At 40.7% G+C, this 17,594-nt stretch overlaps 1 protein-coding gene across 2 annotated transcripts in view; it reads left to right on the top strand.

Moving 5' to 3' along the window:
• PID1 (phosphotyrosine interaction domain containing 1) overlaps positions 1–17,009 on the top strand; it is a 257,843-nt gene extending 240,834 nt beyond the window's left edge. For both annotated transcript variants that reach the window (XM_082841201.1, XM_082841202.1), the window contains exon 3: positions 14,873–17,009. In XM_082841201.1, the coding sequence (XP_082697327.1) occupies positions 14,873–15,349 (477 nt within the window). In that variant the 3' untranslated portion in view covers positions 15,350–17,009. The remainder of the gene's footprint in view (positions 1–14,872) is intronic.
• Positions 17,010–17,594: the final 585 nt, after the last annotated feature.

Raw genomic sequence — 17,594 nt, 5'->3', positions numbered from 1 at the left:
TGGCATGTCACTGCTGCAGAGTCTCTCAGTGGTCACTGCTGCGAGAAATAGGAATGCGTGTGTGAATGTATGCATTTACACACAAGCACACCTCTGTATCGGTGTCAGTGTTTACTGCATATACAGCAATATACGAGAGTGTCTGTTTCTTCAGAGCCGTGCCAGCACAGTGTGAGCCATACTTTTTAATTCTCACCAATCTGGTGGGTGAGAAAGGCATCTCCATGTGGTTTTAGTTTGCATTTCTCTAGTTATGAGTAGACGTTTCACACAACAGTCAGGTAAGACATATTCTAGGGGTTACGTTTAGTTTTTTACAAAATGTGCAAGTGTTGTAGCTGACCACACATAGCAAATATTTCCATCATACATTTGAATAGTTGCAAAGGATTTAATTTTGATCATGTTTTAAATACTGTAATTTTAAATACAATTGCTGCATGGCTTTTTAAAATCTAGTCAATATAACCTAAATACCAAACCAGCATCTGTTTATTTTTTTATCTTTATTTATTTATTTATTTTTAATATCTTTATTGGAGTATAATGGCTTTACAGTGGTGTGTTAGTTTCTGCTTTATACCAGAGTGAATCAGCTATACATATACATATACCCCCATATCCCCTCCCTCTTGTGTCTTCCTCCCACCCTCCCTGTCTTACCCCTCTAGGTAGTCACACAGCACCGAGCTGATCTCCCTGTGCTATGCAGCTGCTTCCCACTAGCTAGCTATTTTATTTTTGGTAGTTTAAAACATATCATGAAAAAGGTCTTCTTTAACAATCATAAACTTTATCACATTTCATTCGTGGTCTCTAATAACCCTTCTATTTTCCACAGAATGTCATCCTAATATAAGTAAGTGTATGCTTGAAAGTCTTCTATTTATTACCCTGTGAGATTACATACAGTGTTGGATATTCAAATTAGAAATCTCATCCTGTACCAAACTTTGCTAATAATTTCAGGGAAACAAATAATCAGAAGGCACAGGCAAAATAAGCTGACATCTGGGACTGTCAATGCGTCTCTTTCAGTCCTTTCTTGCTGCATCACAGACAGTCTAGCCCGAATTAACATAGAAGATACCTTATTCTATATGCAGTTATACTACTTATGCAGAAATGTGAAACATCTCCATTTTTTTAAAGGTGTACTGATTTATTTATTTTAATATCACATGAACAGAAGAGTCACAGAGAAAAAAAAGTGAATATTCTCTCCCCCTTAAAAAGAGCAGCAAGATTTAGGAGCTTATATATCATCTTAATAGAGGAAGGGGAGAGAGAAAGTAGGCAATTTAGGGGAGATGAAGTGATTTTTAGGAACGATGAGTGAGGCCTTAGAAGAATGGATGGGAGAGAAACATCTCCATTTTATACTTCGTTACATAGCCTATGAGACATTTTCCTGGAAGCCATGTGCCATAACTCCAGCACAAGCAACTCTAGGCAAACAAGTACATCCTACATAAAGTATTCCATAGATAAGGACTTGCCTGCTAGCAAATAGCAGGTCTGCTGTTAACAAGTTGACAAGGAGATTATTTCTCTCTGTTCTAGGGTCATCTCCCCTCTCCCTGAAGAAAGGGAGAGAATGGATTTCAGAGCTGCTGTTTATTCATCTGTTTCCCACTCTGTCACATGTCCTCTGATATATCACACACACACACACACACACACACACACACACACACACACAGGGTTGGCCAAAAAGTTTGTTCGTTTTTTTTCTGTATGCTGGCTCTGGTAGCACTTCCTTGTCTTTAACTTCATTCGAAATAATTTTGTTAGATTGTATTGTGACAGCTGTCATATCAGGGTACATTTAAAAAAAAAACTTACCAAGATTGGTGAATTTTTGTGTAGCCATTTTAATATTGAAGATGGAAGGAAAAAAGCAACATTTTCGTCCTATTACGCTTTATTATTTCAAGAAAGGTAAAAACGCAACTGAAATGCAAAAAAAGATTTGTGCAGTATATGGAGAAGGTGCTGTGCAGATCAAAAGTGTCAAAAGCGGTTTGTGAAGTTTTGTGCTGGAGATTTCTCGCTGGACGATGCTCCACGGTCGGGTAGACCAGTTGAAGTTGATAGCGATCAAATCTAGACATTAATTGAGAACAGTCAACATTATACCACATGGGAGATGGCTGACATACTCAAAATATCCAAATTAAGCATTGAGAATCATTTGCACCAACTTGGTTATGTTAATTGCTTTGATGTTTGGGTTCCACATAAGTTAAGCAAAAACAACCTTCTTGACTGTTTTTCCGCATGCGATTCTCTACTGAAACATAACGAAAACGTTCCAATTTGAAAACAAATTGTGATGGGCAATGAAAAGTAGATACCGTACAACAATGTGGAGCGGAAGAGATCATGGGGCAAGTGAAATGAACCAGCACCAACCACACCAAAGGCCGGTCTTCATCCAAAGAAGGTGATGTTGTGTATATGGTGGGATTGGAAGGGAGTCCTCTATTATGAGCCCCTTCCGGAAAACCAAACGATTAATTCCAACAAGTACTGCTCCCAGTTAGACCAACTGAAAGCAGCACTCGACCAAAACCGTCCAGAATTAGTTAACAGAAAACACATAATGTTCTATCAGGATAACTCAAGCCCGCATGTTTCTTTGCTGACCAGGCAAAAACTGTTACAGCTTGGCTGGGAAGTTCTGATTCATCCGCCATATTCACCAGACATTGCACCTTCAGATTTTCATTTATTTTGGTCTTTACAAAATTCTCTTAATGGAAAAAATTTCAATTTCCTGGAAGACTGTAAAAGGCACCTGGAACAGTTCTTTGCTCAAAAAGATAAAAAATTTTGCGAAAATGAAATTACGAAGTTGCCTGAAAAGTAGCAGAAGGTAGTGTAACAAAATGGTGAATACGTTGTTCAGTGAAGTTCTTGGTGAAAATGAAAAATGTCTTTTATTTTTACTTAAAAGCTGAAGGAACTTTTTTGCCAGCCCAATATATATATATAAAAATAATTGACATTTTCAAAAATTGTTTTCTAAAATATAATACATGTGTAAGTTAAAATATTTCTCTGGTTTGAGTTAGCCTTACTATTAGTATGTATATCCATTGGTCAGAACAACATGAATATATTGCAAATTTTGATAAATAATTATAAGTAAAAGGTAGTTTTATTAGAAAACTAACTCAATGAAATGGATGAGATGATTTTTTTAATTGAAATTTGTATTGAGAGAATCGATTCACATGCAATTGTAAGAAGTAATCCAGAGAGACCCCATATACATTTCTCCCAGTATTCTCCAATGATCACACTTTGCAAAACTATAATTTAATATCACATTCATACAATCCACCAATCTTATTCAGATTTGCCCAGTTTTACTTGTACTCATTTATGTGTGTATGTGTATTTAGCTCTATACAATTTTCCTACATGTGTAGATTCATGTATCTATCCCCACAGTCAAGACACTGAACAAGTCCCTCGCAATAATGACTCGTGTTTCTCTTTTATAACCACCCCCCCCCACCTCCACCATTCGCCTCCATCACTAACCCCCGGCGACCACTAATCTGTTCTCTATTTCTAAAATGTTTTCATTTCAGAAATGATATACAAATGGAATCATACAGTATGTAATCTTTTGGGATTTTTTTTTCCACTCAGCAGAATTCCCTGGCGATTCATCCACGTTGTTCCATGTATCAATAGTTCATTTTTTCTAGCTGAGTAGTATTCCATGGAATGGATGTGTCACAATTAACTGTTCACCTGTTGAAAGGCCTCTGGACTGATTCTAGTTTTGGGCTATTACAAATAAAGCTACCTTGAACGTTCACATAAAGGTTTTGTTTGAACGTAAGTCTTCATTTTTCTGGACTACTTGGTAATTCCGCGTTCAGTTAGCCTCACAGTACCTCTCTTGTTTCAAACCTCCACTGGCCTACTATTAAGAGCTCTAGACTTGTCGCCAGCAGACTGGTGTGTTTATTTTATTACCTTCAACCAAATGTTGTCTCTACGTTATTCTTTCTAAATGTTTACTGCCTTTCCTGGCCCATTCCTAACAAGTTGTGTGCTAAGGAAAATGAATTGATAAAGTGCTATAAGGACAAAAATTGGTGACATTCCTTTACCTGCCACCAGCGCTTGTCCCTTGAATCCATTTGTCAGGATAGCACACAGGCAGTGCGCTTCATACTGATTTATCATTTAGAGAATTTTCTCATTGTGAACATTTAAGGGCCTAGAGAGCTCTGCTGAATTTCTCCCTTTGTGGTATATTCCACGGATTAGAAGGCAGAAGGGGAGATATCAGACTTGTCTCGAAATAAACTGTTCTTGTGCCACTGAGTAGAACGGTGGTTTTACCACTTTGGGCCAGCTCACCAGAAGGGGCCAGATGAGGGAATGTATGTTTTAATGTGATGTCATTTTTATTAAGTGACTTTGTCTTCCGAAGCACACTTCAGTGCCTTCTAGATTAATTGCTTCTGTCTTTGACAGTGACAATGACAATATTTCCAAGCTTCACACATCCAAGAGCCAACTGACGGGACAAATTGCACATTGGGACTGCTTGATAAATGCAAGATGGGACACAGCGTCTCAAGTCACTCTGCATCAGTGGAACTAAGCTGTAATATGAATAACAGAAATAAATCTGTCACTTAAATTCCTAATTGTGAGACACATGCTGTATTTAACAGCAGAAGCAATGTTCATCTCTTTGTTAGAATGCAAAAATTGCACATAATTATTTCTTGATATTGGGTCTTAGTAAATTTGCTTTTCCCCACCATGATATACATTTACATAATAAAAAGAAAATATATCTTCCAGTAAAATTTTTATTAATATTTTTATAGATTATATCAACATAACCCATTCCAATACTTGGGAAGAACTGCTAAACAATAAAAAAAAAAGTATTATCAATATGTGTGGCCTTAGGAAAGCTACTGAAATAAATAGCACTAAACAAAGGCATATGCATAAATGTGCTCCAGAGGATATGCATGTTAGAAAATCTACATTCTACTGCCAGCATTGTTGCTACTACTGGGGAAGAAATGAGTAAGTCTGTAAGCCTTTCTGGGTCATCACCATCCCCTTTAGGGATAACCGAAATGTGCTGTTAAAGTCAGAGGTAGGCTTACCCTAGGCAGCCAGGCTCACCCCCTGCCTCTTGGTCAGCCATCCAAGCCTGGCCAAAGAGATATAAGGCAAAAGACTTTGAAGGATGGCCTTATGGGGAATGACCACAATTGGTCCCCATCCTTGTCTAGCCATAGGACGGCTGGGTCTCCTCTTATCCTGATGAGGATGAGGTAGATCTGCCAAAAAGTAGGCCCCAGAATGAGACCCAAGACTCACTCTGGAGAAGAAAACTGTAGTTTTGGTCCAGAATCATCTGGGCTTCTTAGGAATGAGTTAAAAGAGCCTGAAGAACTGAGGAGTAGGACCCTCGAGCTATTGCAGTGAGAAAGGATGCCCAGATCCACTGTGAACTGAGCTCAGGCCTCTCAGACTGTCCTGGTTAAGGGCTGTGCCAAAGCCTGCTCACCATGGTGCCTGGCGCCTGGAGCTATTGCACATCTCTTGTCGTCTGGCGTGCTTTTTGACCCACAAAGAGCAGGGTAGGGGCACACTTAGCACATGTTGACTATTTACTCTTTGGAATTATTCTTTGAAATAGGGATTGTTTGCTTTGTAAAGAACCATTTCAGAGTCCTTTAGGAATATGATATCTGAATATTAGGTATGCACTCCTGTCACCTTCTTTCAATTATTGATGCTAGCATCATAATTTAAATCCCTGAGCTATGCAGACACATCTCAGGTTAAGGGCAGTTTGACTCCGATTCCAACCTCCTTTTAGAATGTTTAACAAGTCCTGGTAGAGTACGTGTCACCTTTCCGTGTCCCTGACCAGACCTTGGTCTCAGTGTGGACAATTGAAGAAATAGCCAGAGAGAAGTAGATGATATAAGAATGAAAAAAAGTGTCCAGATCCTCTTCTGGAGAAGAGATTGGAGTAGTGGAAAGAACCTTGGCCTTGTGGTGGAGACCTTCATTCCACACCTTGCTCTTTCAGGGACCAGCTGTGTGATTCAGGGCAAGTATCAGAATCGTCATCTCTGCAACAAAGGGGTGGTGTTAGATTGGTCTGACTGGCCCCATTTAGCTCTAAAAGCCCATAATGCTGATGATATACCTTTGCATCACTAGGAATTTATTGCAATACAATTATCAGTACCTTGAGTTTGAACACTGGGAAAACTTGCTCTTTGGATCTCCAAAATAAAGGAAGAGACCAAAGAAGAGTAGAATAGATGCTGGGCAGCCTAAAACAACTTATAATTTTACTATGAGATTTCAATGAAGGCAGATTAGTTAGATGTGCCTGGAGCATCCTGGGAGTAAAAACACAGGTGTCAAGTGAGGCCAGGCACCCCACCTGTCTAGTCGCCAGGGCAAATGTAGACTACCAGGGGCATCTTGTTTGGGAGGCATCTTGTTTGGGAGGCAGAGTCAGCCTTGAATCTCCTATCTCCTTCACTTTCTAGCCCTCACTCACTTTCCCTCTCCCTTGGCAGTCTTCCAAAGACATTGACCTGCCTGGTCCCTCTACCATGGTAGCGTCTCAGGAAGCCAAACTACAGTGAATGTAAAGACTAATAAGCCTTCATGAGATACAGCTTGACCCAAGGAATAGAATCTAAATGGGGACTTTTTTCATCCCAGTTATGCCATATGAGAGGAAAGACCTTTCTGAACCCAAGAGAAGTTTTCCGATTCATCAAAAACATTCCCAGAGGCCCATGCATGTTCTCCTCCCTGACGCCAGACTTGCCTATGTAATGCTGAGTTCTGTAAACTCAGTCGTAAGAATCTTCTATGTAGCTGGAATGTCAGCCCCAAGAGGGCAGACAGTTTTATCAGTTTTACTCACTGATATACCTGGTTTCCAGTAGGTGCTTAGTGAATGCTTATCAAATGAAAATACAAGGAAATAAATTTAATTTTCAAGCCCAAGGCTAATCAATTTCATTTTTCTCACAATAACTTCATAGATTTCACCGTGCACTGTATTTATCCTTTAATATTGTCTTCATGGCTCAAAGCAGATTATACAAGTTCAAGGTCATGGTTAGCATTACTTCTGTCTGTGCATTGTGGATTGTTAGGTCATTGGCGTATTGGATCCATCCCCACTCTCCAAAGTGCTTAGTGAATTCTTGCTCCTCTGTGACCAGCCAGGAAGGAGTAGATTCAAGCCTACATCATAAATCTCAGGATTTTGTCCTTTCCCTTTTCTCGGAAATGTGCAAATGGGAATTAACGTGAGAGCAGAAGAGCTTGATTCTGATATTTGGCCTAGGAGTAAGAGTGGCTTTTCTTTTTCTCATCTTTTGCCTTGTAACCCAAAAGCTATTGGGATTCCCAGTTATGTTGTCTCCATCCTGTGTTCATATCATCTTATTTTATGTCAGCTGGGGAAAGGAAGTCTCCTACAGACAATGAAAGAGCAACAAGATCTTTTATATCCCAAGAAAGGCCTCTGGAGAATCTTTGTTCTTGACGTGTCATCCCGGAGAAACCCCATAGTAAACTGAACCAAAGTCAGGCTTCCAAAGTTGGGAAGCTGGGCTTATCCAGCCTGGAAGGTGGAAGACCCCAGGAAACCAGGTGCCTGGGTTCTTACGTGATCATCCACTCCATCTCACCTCTTCATTTAGGGACCCTGGTATTACCCTTTCCACCTGCCTGTCCAGTGTAAGGTAAGATGAGTCAGGGTCTTAAACAAGGGTTTTTCAGGCCAGAATGAAATATGCACTGGCCACCAAGAGGAAGGAACGCAACGGTGCTGGCTCGGCCACAAGGACGCATGACAGGCAACCAGGGTTTATTTTGCCTCAGATGAGAAGGGAATGGTGATTCATGAATGGAGAGCTGGCTGGGGTGTTGGAAAACTCATGCGTGGGAAGGAGAAATTCTGAGGACGCTGGTCTCACCTGGTCAGACACTGTAAGTGCTGCAGACACTCTGGCGGGCCCCTTGGCTCCGTGGCCTCTCTGTATTTTTACACGCCATGAATATCCTCGAATACTTTCTTCAGCTGGGATTAGGCAAAGCCGATTCACACACATTACAAACGTCTGTGTCTGGGCATCGGTTTATGACACTGAATGACACAGAGGGAAAAGCTTTTTATTTTTCTTTGCTCTGTTTATGTATTTCTCTCTGAATGATTCATAAGCTTCTTGCCCAAAGCCTGTTTCTGCAACCATGGAAGAGATGCCAGTATTTATTTCCAACAGCTTGTTACTCCTCCTGAAGGATCTTCTTGTTGTCTCCCAAGTCCCTTTCTCCCAGCACCTGGGGAGGTGGCACCTTGAAAAAAATCTGTCTACCATTTTGGACACGTAGGGAACAATTTCGCGACTCTGTGTTTCTCGTCTGCTTTGCGGCTCCGGAAAATAGCAACCCCTAAGGATGAGGCTCAGAAGGGACTTATTCATGTAGAAAACATTCACTTCTTTCATATTTTCATAGACGGGCAGGATCACAGCGTTCTCATTCACAGACCCGACATTGCTACACAGCTATATCAGTGGTGGAAGCCCCGAGGCAGCCTTGCACACTGAGTCCTGTGTTCTCATAAGGAGGATGTGCCTACAGAGGGTGTGAAAGCAAGTCTCCCACATGAGAAAGACTGGCAAGAAGGGATCTCTATATACAGTTAGAGTAAATCCCTGCAAGAGTGTTGACATAAAGGGATACATGGATAAAGCCCTGTATTTCAAGGGTTTCTATTTATTGAGACACATGTATTCTGTGGTCCAATAACCACAGAGGGCATGGCTGCATGCACAGCATAACTGAATCTTTCGTATTTTGAGATAATTTTTTTTAAGTTTTTACTCTGTCTCCCTTGAAAAGCGGAGCCATAAGGCACATTTCTATTAAATTATATATAAAAAATTAAAGAGAAATTCACTTTTTTAAAGCCTGAATAGTTTTTTTTTTTCAGTGACTTATAGTCAGCAATATGGGTGAATGCCAGACTCTGGAGAACGTAATGGGATCATTAGGATATCTGCAGGCAGGTAGTAAATAATTGACTTATTAGGGGAAAGTGCACAGAGTCAGGATTCTGGAACCCGGGCCAGTAAGGAAGATAGCAGGGCTGATTTAAAGGGATCATTCTGAGGGGAGAGTGTCTTGGTACATCATTTTATCATTTTGCATTCCATTTTCAAGGAAACTCTACTTAGAGATTTCTTTTTTATTCCATTTCTAGGGAAACTCTATTCAGATAATTCTTTTCCTGTACATCATTAATCATTAGAGAAATGCAAATCAAAACTACAATGAGATATCATCCCACACCAGTCAGAATGGCCATCATCAAAAAATCTAGAAACAGTAAATGCTGGAGAGGGTGTGGAGAAAAGGGAACACTCTTGCACTCTTGGTGGGAATGTAAATTGATACAGCCACTATGGAGAACGGTATGGAGGTTCCTTAAAAAACTACAAACAGAACTACCATACGACCCAGCAATCCCACTACTGGGCATATACCCTGAGAAAACCATAATTCAAAAAGAGTCATATACCAAAATGTTCATTGCAGCTCTATTTACAATAGCCAGGAGATGGAAGCAACCTAAGTGTCCATCATCGGATGAATGGATAAAGAAGATGTGGCACATATATACAATGGAATATTACTCAGCCATAAAAAGAAACGAAATTGAGTTATTTGTAGTGAGGTGGATGGACCTAGAGTCTGTCATACAGAGTGAAGTAAGTCAGAAAGAGAAAGACAAGTACCGTATGCTAACACATATATATGGAATTTAAGAAAAAAAAATGTGATGAAGAACCTAGGGATAAGACAGGAATAAAGACACAGACCTACTAGAGAATGGACTTGAGGATATGAGGAGGGGGAAGGGTAAGATGTGACAAAGTGAGAGAGTGGCATGGACATATATACACTACCAGACGTAAGATAGATAGCTAGTGGGAAGCAGCCGCATAGCACAGGGAGATCAGCTTGGTGGTTTGTGACCACCTAGAGGGGTGGGATAGGGAGGGTGGGAGGGAGGGAGACGCAAGAGGGAAGAGATATGGGAACATATGTATATGTATAACTGATTCACTTTGTTATAAAGCAGAAACTAACACATCCTTGTAAAGCAATTATACCCCAATAAAGATGTTAAAAAAAAAAAAAAGAAGTACCCTTGTTAACATTATTTTTTGTATTTATGTAATCTCATGGGGTTTCAGACAAAGTTGTCAACTCCCCACAGGTAACAAAACAAAATTTCATTGACTTCCCAAGGTTCACCCAGTGGTATAAGTTAGACCCTCTGACTCATGTTTTGTGTTGGCCACACCTTACAGGAACCAGAGAGCAGTTCATTACCGGGACTGTTTAGGAAGGGTTGGGCAGGGTTAGCGCATTTTTATCAGAGAAGACTCACCTAAGAGCCTTGCCAAGAGGCTGGTATTTTCAAGCATCAGGACTGGAGCTGCCATCACCGGAGAATCAGCGGTTCTCTGGCATTTCAGATACATGTTTGCTAATTCTGTGCTTGGAGGAAGGGCATGTCTGTCCACTACAGCCTCTGTGGCCTCCACTGCAAATCCCAGTTGAGAGCAGACATTAGTTGTGGTGCTCCAGCAAACAGTTGGTGTGAACGTTGGCCCTTGTCAATATCAAAGTTGAGAGGCATCATCACATAATCTGCTCTTAGCCTGTCTCCATATGCAGGTTTAGGAATACTTTGCAAGATGAAGCTAATGGAATATTCAGGATTAGTGCTGGTGGAACTTGTTTATGTCTCTCCTTTCACAGAAAACTTTTGGAAAGATGCCAGAAGTCTGCAGTTCTTTAGATTAAAAGTATTTTTTCTTTGATTTCGTTGTAAATAGATTATATGTGTTTTTGAGTTTTAGAAAACAGATAATATACATATTATAAACATATAATAAATATTTGCAAAAAGTGTATATTATATGCTTATATAAAACATATAAATATATATTACCTTATTTTTTTGTGTTCTGTTTTACCTGAAAAGTTTACGTTTTTGAATCTTACTTTCTGCAGTTATAAAACAAGAATAAATTTTAAAGAAATGCCCAGGCATGGAAGGGAGTGTCATTTACAAAAGCACGAAACAACAGAATGCTATTCTTTCTTTGGGAGGACCCACTGCTTCTAGGGTGTTCATACAAAGCTAAAATTTCTCTGACAGCCCAAAGATGGGAAAAATGAATAAGTGGCTGAAAAGTGACACTACAAGGAAACGACTCTCATCTAATAGCAAAGTGGTCTAGGAATTCAATACCCCAGTGCTACCACCCCATCTCAGGTTCTTGTCTTTAAAATCGGGTTAGTGATAATAATATTCCATCCTGACCTACAGGGTTGTCAATGGATCTAATGCATGCAAAGTGCTTTTTACCTAAAGTGTGATACAAATATTCGTTATTACTATTCAGTGTGTGGCTTCATTTGGCTGCAGGTGTATATGAACAGCAATGTGGGACCTTATGCTTGGTGTAAAGTGTGTTGTTTAGGTGATACTAGTGAAACCGGGCCAGTAAATAAATATTACTTTCCTAGTAACTTTAGTGCCAGGAGATTACATCTATGTATACATTGAACCTCAGTGTTTAAAAAAAATTTTTATATAAGTGTCTACGTATTATTAAATAGCTTTCATTGTTGTCGTATTAAACTCTTTGAGTTATAATCTCTGCTCCATTCTTCTCTCAAGAACACTTCCAAAATAAAACTTTATTTCCCTTAAAATCTTTAGTTTTTAAGTAATAAATATTTATGAGAGGAATACATTTTTTTCTTAGTTGTCAAAATTTTACTATTATTAAGTTGCTTTCCACTGGAGGGAACCATCAACAACTTACAATAAAGTTTTTAAAACTCATCCTTTAATTATATCATGATAGAAGCCACTGTATAATTTTTTTTAAAAATTGTGCTTGTGTGAGAGTGTGTGTGTGAGAGAGAGAGAGAGATTAAAGCACATCAAAGGAGATTCCCTTCCTCTGAAGAATGTTTCTATCAAATATAACAAATATAAACATAGTTATTTCTAGTTTCCGGGGGGACAGTAAGAAAGAATACTTTTCACGTCAAACGCTAAAACTAGTTTACTCCATTTGCTTTTCCACTTCCAAAAGTAAAGATGTCATAGAAAGGAATGAGGTATTGATACATGGTACATCTTGGATGAACCTTGAAAACATTATGCTAAGTGAAAGAAGCCAGACACAAAAGGTCACATATTTTGTGATTCTAATTGTATGAACTATCTAGAACAGTAAATCCATAAGGACAGAAAGCAGATTGGTGGTTGCCAGGGGCTGGAGCGAGGGGATGGTGGAGAGTAACTGCTTAATGGGGCCTGGGTCTCCTTTGGGGTGATGAAAATACTTTGGAACTAGACAGAGCTGATAGTTGTATAGCATTTTGACTGCTAAATGCCACTGAAGCATACATGTTTAAATGGTTAATATTGTGTGATGTGAATTTCGCCTCAATTAAAAAAATAAAATTGTTAACAGTTAATAAAGATATCATAAATACCATATACAAAAAGCACATTTTCAGTAAGCAGTATAAGTCAAGAGCCGTATCTTGTGCATCTCCCAACAAAGCCACCTTTAGTGTGTGACTCCAATCCAGAGTGACGAGGAACTATTCACCCAGTCGCCTCCTTGGGGAGTATAGGCACTTGCAGTGTCTGTCTGAGTCATCTTCCCCCTTCAGTGTATTGCCAAGTATTGTCAGTTTTACCTCTGAATCTCGTTCGCATCTGTCCCCACTGTCCTTTCCCACGACCTCCACTCCTAAGTCAGGCCACCCCTGTCTCCTGGCTGTGCTGCTGCAACAACTTCCTGCCTGAACATTCTGCTAGGCAGCTCTCCCCATCCGTCTTCCTTCCTGGCATCTGTCAAGCCGTCCAAGTTCACAACCTCCATCAAATCCAGGCACCCCTTGGACTGTAGACCCTCAGTGGCATCCCATCAAGAGCAGAGAAGACCTGACTCCTCAGAGGGCATGCAAGGCCAGCTTTCAAAGTTCGGCCTGTTTTTATCCAGCGGTCATGGACCATCTGTCTCTCCTTCATGGCTGTCTTAGGGCAAATGTGTGGTCAGGCCAAAGTGCCCCATGTGCCCAGACAGGTGAGGCCTTTCCCCACTGCAGCCCCTGCCTTCCTGCTCCTTCTTCCTGCTCACCATCTGATTTGCTGGGCTCCTATCTAGGTTTTGAAGCTCTGATGCTTTGAAATCCAATGACTCCCCTCCCAGAGGTGTTCCATGAGCATGGTGGGTGCCATCACTGGCTCTGCTAAACGCTCAGGTACTTGGTGGTACCCTTCGCCTCTCCTTTTCATGGGCTGCCTCGCATCATAGTTGTATCTGTGCATGTGCAAAGGGCTGGTGGTTTGTCCAGGACCACCCACCCAGTGAACTGATGAGCTGGGATTTATTCTCATCTTCACCTGCCTCAAAAACGCTGCTCTGAACACATATTCAGCTACTTTCTTCCCACTGATTTTGGACCTCTCCATCCTCCCTCTCCCCCATGCCCACCTGGCACATTGCCATTGTACATAATAGATTCCTAGTAAATATTTCTAGAGTGGGCAGCACTTGTGCCTCTTTACTAAGAGTCATCTTTTTAAAGGGATTAGCCAATGAACTCTTGTATAAGAGCTAACCAAAACACAAAAAGATGCAACAGGACTTAACGTCTGTGCCCTGAACTTTTTGTCTGTGGACTTTATTGTCCCATTAAACAGAAACATTGATTTGGAATCATTGTGGCTAAATGTCCTTTCTCAGTTCTCACCATTTCTCTGGACCTTTTTCTGGTCTTTTTTTCCTAAAATTCATAGCACTTACATCCGTGCCTCTAATTTTGAGCCGAATTACATACTATTTTGTGTTATTTCTTAAATGATTTCTTCAGTTTTGTGTGTTTCCATAATGCAGGTGCCCGGGGTAGAGGGTCTATCCATGTTGACGAGTGAAAAAAAACAAAAATGAGAGAATGAACATCTTTTCTTGTTATATCATAAACCAATTTTTTAAAGGACACTATCTGAATCACCTGGAATTATTTTTCTTTGTTTTAGTATTGCCCATCTAGCTATTTGATAAACCAGGGTTCTAATCTTAACCTATCTGTAGAGCTTTCATCTTTTATCACTCTAACCAGATGCCCATCAGTTCAAGAATTGCTTAAACTTTATCTTGGTGAGAAAACAGTCATGTTTTAGGCCATAATTTAAATAGAACAGTTTTTGTGGCCTTGGCATTTGCTAGAAGCAGGTAGCTTAAGTGAAATCAGACATTAGTGATTTGGAAAGAGAACCAGAGTAGGAGATAAGTTTAATAAAGATTTTGTTTTTCAGATGCAACATCCTTTTGACTCCTTCTTATCATTAAATTCTGCGTGTGTTTGGTTGAAAATAAACTTCAAGTGGATTTATGGTGTCAAAGAAATGCCAAATTTGGAAAAGATCATAATCATTCATTCTAATTTGAGTTTAAAAGGGGGCTGAGGGAGGGAGAGTAGGTCTCTAAAACTCTAATTTTTAAAGTTTAACCCTATTTTTAAATTTCAGTACCTTTGCCAAGGGGTCAACTTGTTAGGGAGAAAAAATATAAATTCGGATGACAGTTATTCTTTTAGGGAGCAAGAAAACTGTCTCTCCATCCTTCCAGGGTGACGCCATGATTGTTTGAGAACATCAGTGAACAAGCAGAACGAAGAGCCTACTGCTGACCTCTTCCTTTTTCTTCCTCTCTTACTTCTGCAGGTGACCTACCTGGGTAAGGTCCCCACCACAGGCATGCAGTTTTTGTCAGGCTGCACAGAAAAGCCGGTCATCGAGCTTTGGAAAAAGCACACGCTAGCCCGAGAAGACGTCTTTCCAGCCAATGCCCTCCTGGAAATCCGACCGTTCCAAGTATGGCTCCATCACCTCGACCACAAAGGAGAGGCCACGGTGCACATGGATACCTTCCAGGTGGCCCGCATTGCCTACTGCACCGCCGACCACAACGTGAGCCCTGACATCTTCGCCTGGGTTTACAGGGAGATTAACGACGACCTGTCCTACCAGATGGACTGCCACGCTGTGGAGTGCGAGAGCAAGCTGGAGGCCAAGAAGCTGGCCCACGCCATGATGGAGGCCTTCAAGAAGACTTTCCACAGTATGAAGAGCGACGGCCGGATCCACAGGAACAGCTCCTCGGAAGAGGTGTCCCAGGAATTGGAATCCGATGACGGCTGAGTGAACTGAGGATGCTTCAGCAAAGGCAGCATTGGTCAAGGCATTCAAGACAAGCGATGAATAAGCAATGATTCAAATTTGGGATGAAAAGACTGCCAAATTATTGGCTGACCAAGCTTTTTAAATTCAGAAGAGCAATTCTAAATCTAAAGAAATGTATTATTAAAGTAATTACATTGAAATCTGCTGCTGCTGTGACTATGAGGAAGGTGGGAGTGTGGCTAGGGAGGAAAGTTCTAGACTCTGGTCTTCTTTTTTTTTTTTTTTCTCATTTTCCAATGCCTCCCTGTAGGAGCTCTCCATGCCGATTTTCAGCGCTCTCAGGCAAATACACTGCGGCTGTTTATGTGATGGACCATCCCAACTTGCCTTATGAAACCCAACAAGAATGTTAGACGCCCCTATAGGATCCCTAGTTGTGTGGGGAGGTGGTGAGTGCTGTTGCTGGCGAGGAGGCCTCTGGACTAAAGGAACACCTCAGGCTGATCCTGAGAGCTCCTCTCCCCTGGCTGGCTTCAGAGTCTCTCCTCAGTAAGCAAATCAGCACAGCCGTTATTGAGCTTTACAGCTAACAACCTGATAGTTGGCAGTTAATTCACAGTTAAAGGTAGTGTTTTATTACATAAGTATATCAAGTAGTACCCTCTTATTTTATTCACTTCATCTGTCTTCTTAGAACACTTGCAACTACTAATAGCCCCCTTCCTCCGCCTGCCCCATCCTCCCTCTCCGCCCTTCCAGTCCGCGCCACCATCCCCACAGAGATGCAGCCTCACCCTACACTGCAGGACACCAAAAGGGAAGAAAATAACCAAGCAGATGAAAGAAACAATCAAACAAAGTGGGAGTTTCAGACTACCACCACAGATAGGTTGGAAAAAGGGAATGAGTTATCAGCAACTGAACAAGCTCCTTGTGGGCTGTCCTTTCTTCAACCCCGATTTATGGTAACTTATTTAGTTGATGGTCCTTTCTGATGAACCTTTCATGGCAAGCTTCAAATCTGAGTTGGTATCACTAAGGAATCTTTGACCCATCACTCAACACTACGCTCGAGTAGGAGACAAATGATATAAACCAGACTTACCTAGAGAACCTCTGTCCATTCTAAAGGGAAATCTGACCTTCTTATCTTCCAATCGGATTGATCTCTTAGGGTCAGAGTTGCCAGTTTGTTCGGTATTTCTAATGAGAAATTCTCACTAAGAGAGCCTGAGTTTTCTCAGTTTGATGAATCTTTAAATATCATAAACGCAAAGAGTCAATATTGAATGACATTGAAAGGATTGGCTAAAATCCATGCATTTAAGGCCGAGAGCAGATGACTAGTTTTCCAGGTACTGCTCCTTTCTGAAAGTCTGTTTTGAATCCTGGTAATAATTTTAGGGGCACTAGGACACCTTACAGAAGCCTTAAATGAGAGTTGATTGAATCCAGAGAGCAGTGGTGCCGGCGTTTTGGTCTGTGTATCTGTGTGTCCATGTCTGCGTCTGTGTGTGTGTACATGTGCCCCCAAGTGTGGGTCCGGTGTTAAGGCATGTAGAATAAGCATGGAGTCACATTGAGGGGAATATGCACCTCTTGGAGATACGCTTGCTGCTTCACAACAAATGTAAACGACTCTTTAGCATAAATGCATTCATTCTTCAATAAAAAATATGTTCGCATTAATACAGTTGAGGAGTTTCCTATTTTATATGTCGTTCCTTTTTTAAGTAAAGAAAACCTGAAGGACAAAATAGATCAGATTGAATAAATAGGGAATTCTCTAAAACTTGGTCATCAATAACCCATTCCTTGACGGTGTTAAAAAAAAAATCTTGTTTTATTTTCTAATGCTCTTTTCATATGTAAAAATGACTGCCCCTTCATTGAGATGGTAACGCGTCAATAATTGAAAGTTGTTTAGTGTGATGGGCTTATTTCAGAGGTGAGTCTTCTGGAATATTTTACAAATGATGGCTATTTATAAAATCTCACGTGCCTCTTGGGAGAACCTGCACTGAAATCGGGGAAGGTCAACAGAGTGAGTCCTTCAGACAGAACTGGTTAAAAATGTCTCCTTCAGGCCATGATTTCTCAGAACAGCCCCATTAATCAAGCAAGGCAGGTGGCCATGGAGCCCGTATGTCTTGAGCAATACTCTTCATGGAATCAGTACCAAATATAAAGGCTTCAAAAGTGAAAATACGGGTGCCTGCTAAAGAGAAGAACTCGAAGAATTACTACCTCACTCCTCCGATGA

This window comes from Leucopleurus acutus (genome assembly GCF_964270905.1).
Source record: "Leucopleurus acutus genome assembly, chromosome: 6".
NCBI classification, from domain to species: domain Eukaryota; kingdom Metazoa; phylum Chordata; class Mammalia; order Artiodactyla; family Delphinidae; genus Leucopleurus; species Leucopleurus acutus.
This window is presented reverse-complemented; position numbering and strand designations above follow the sequence as displayed.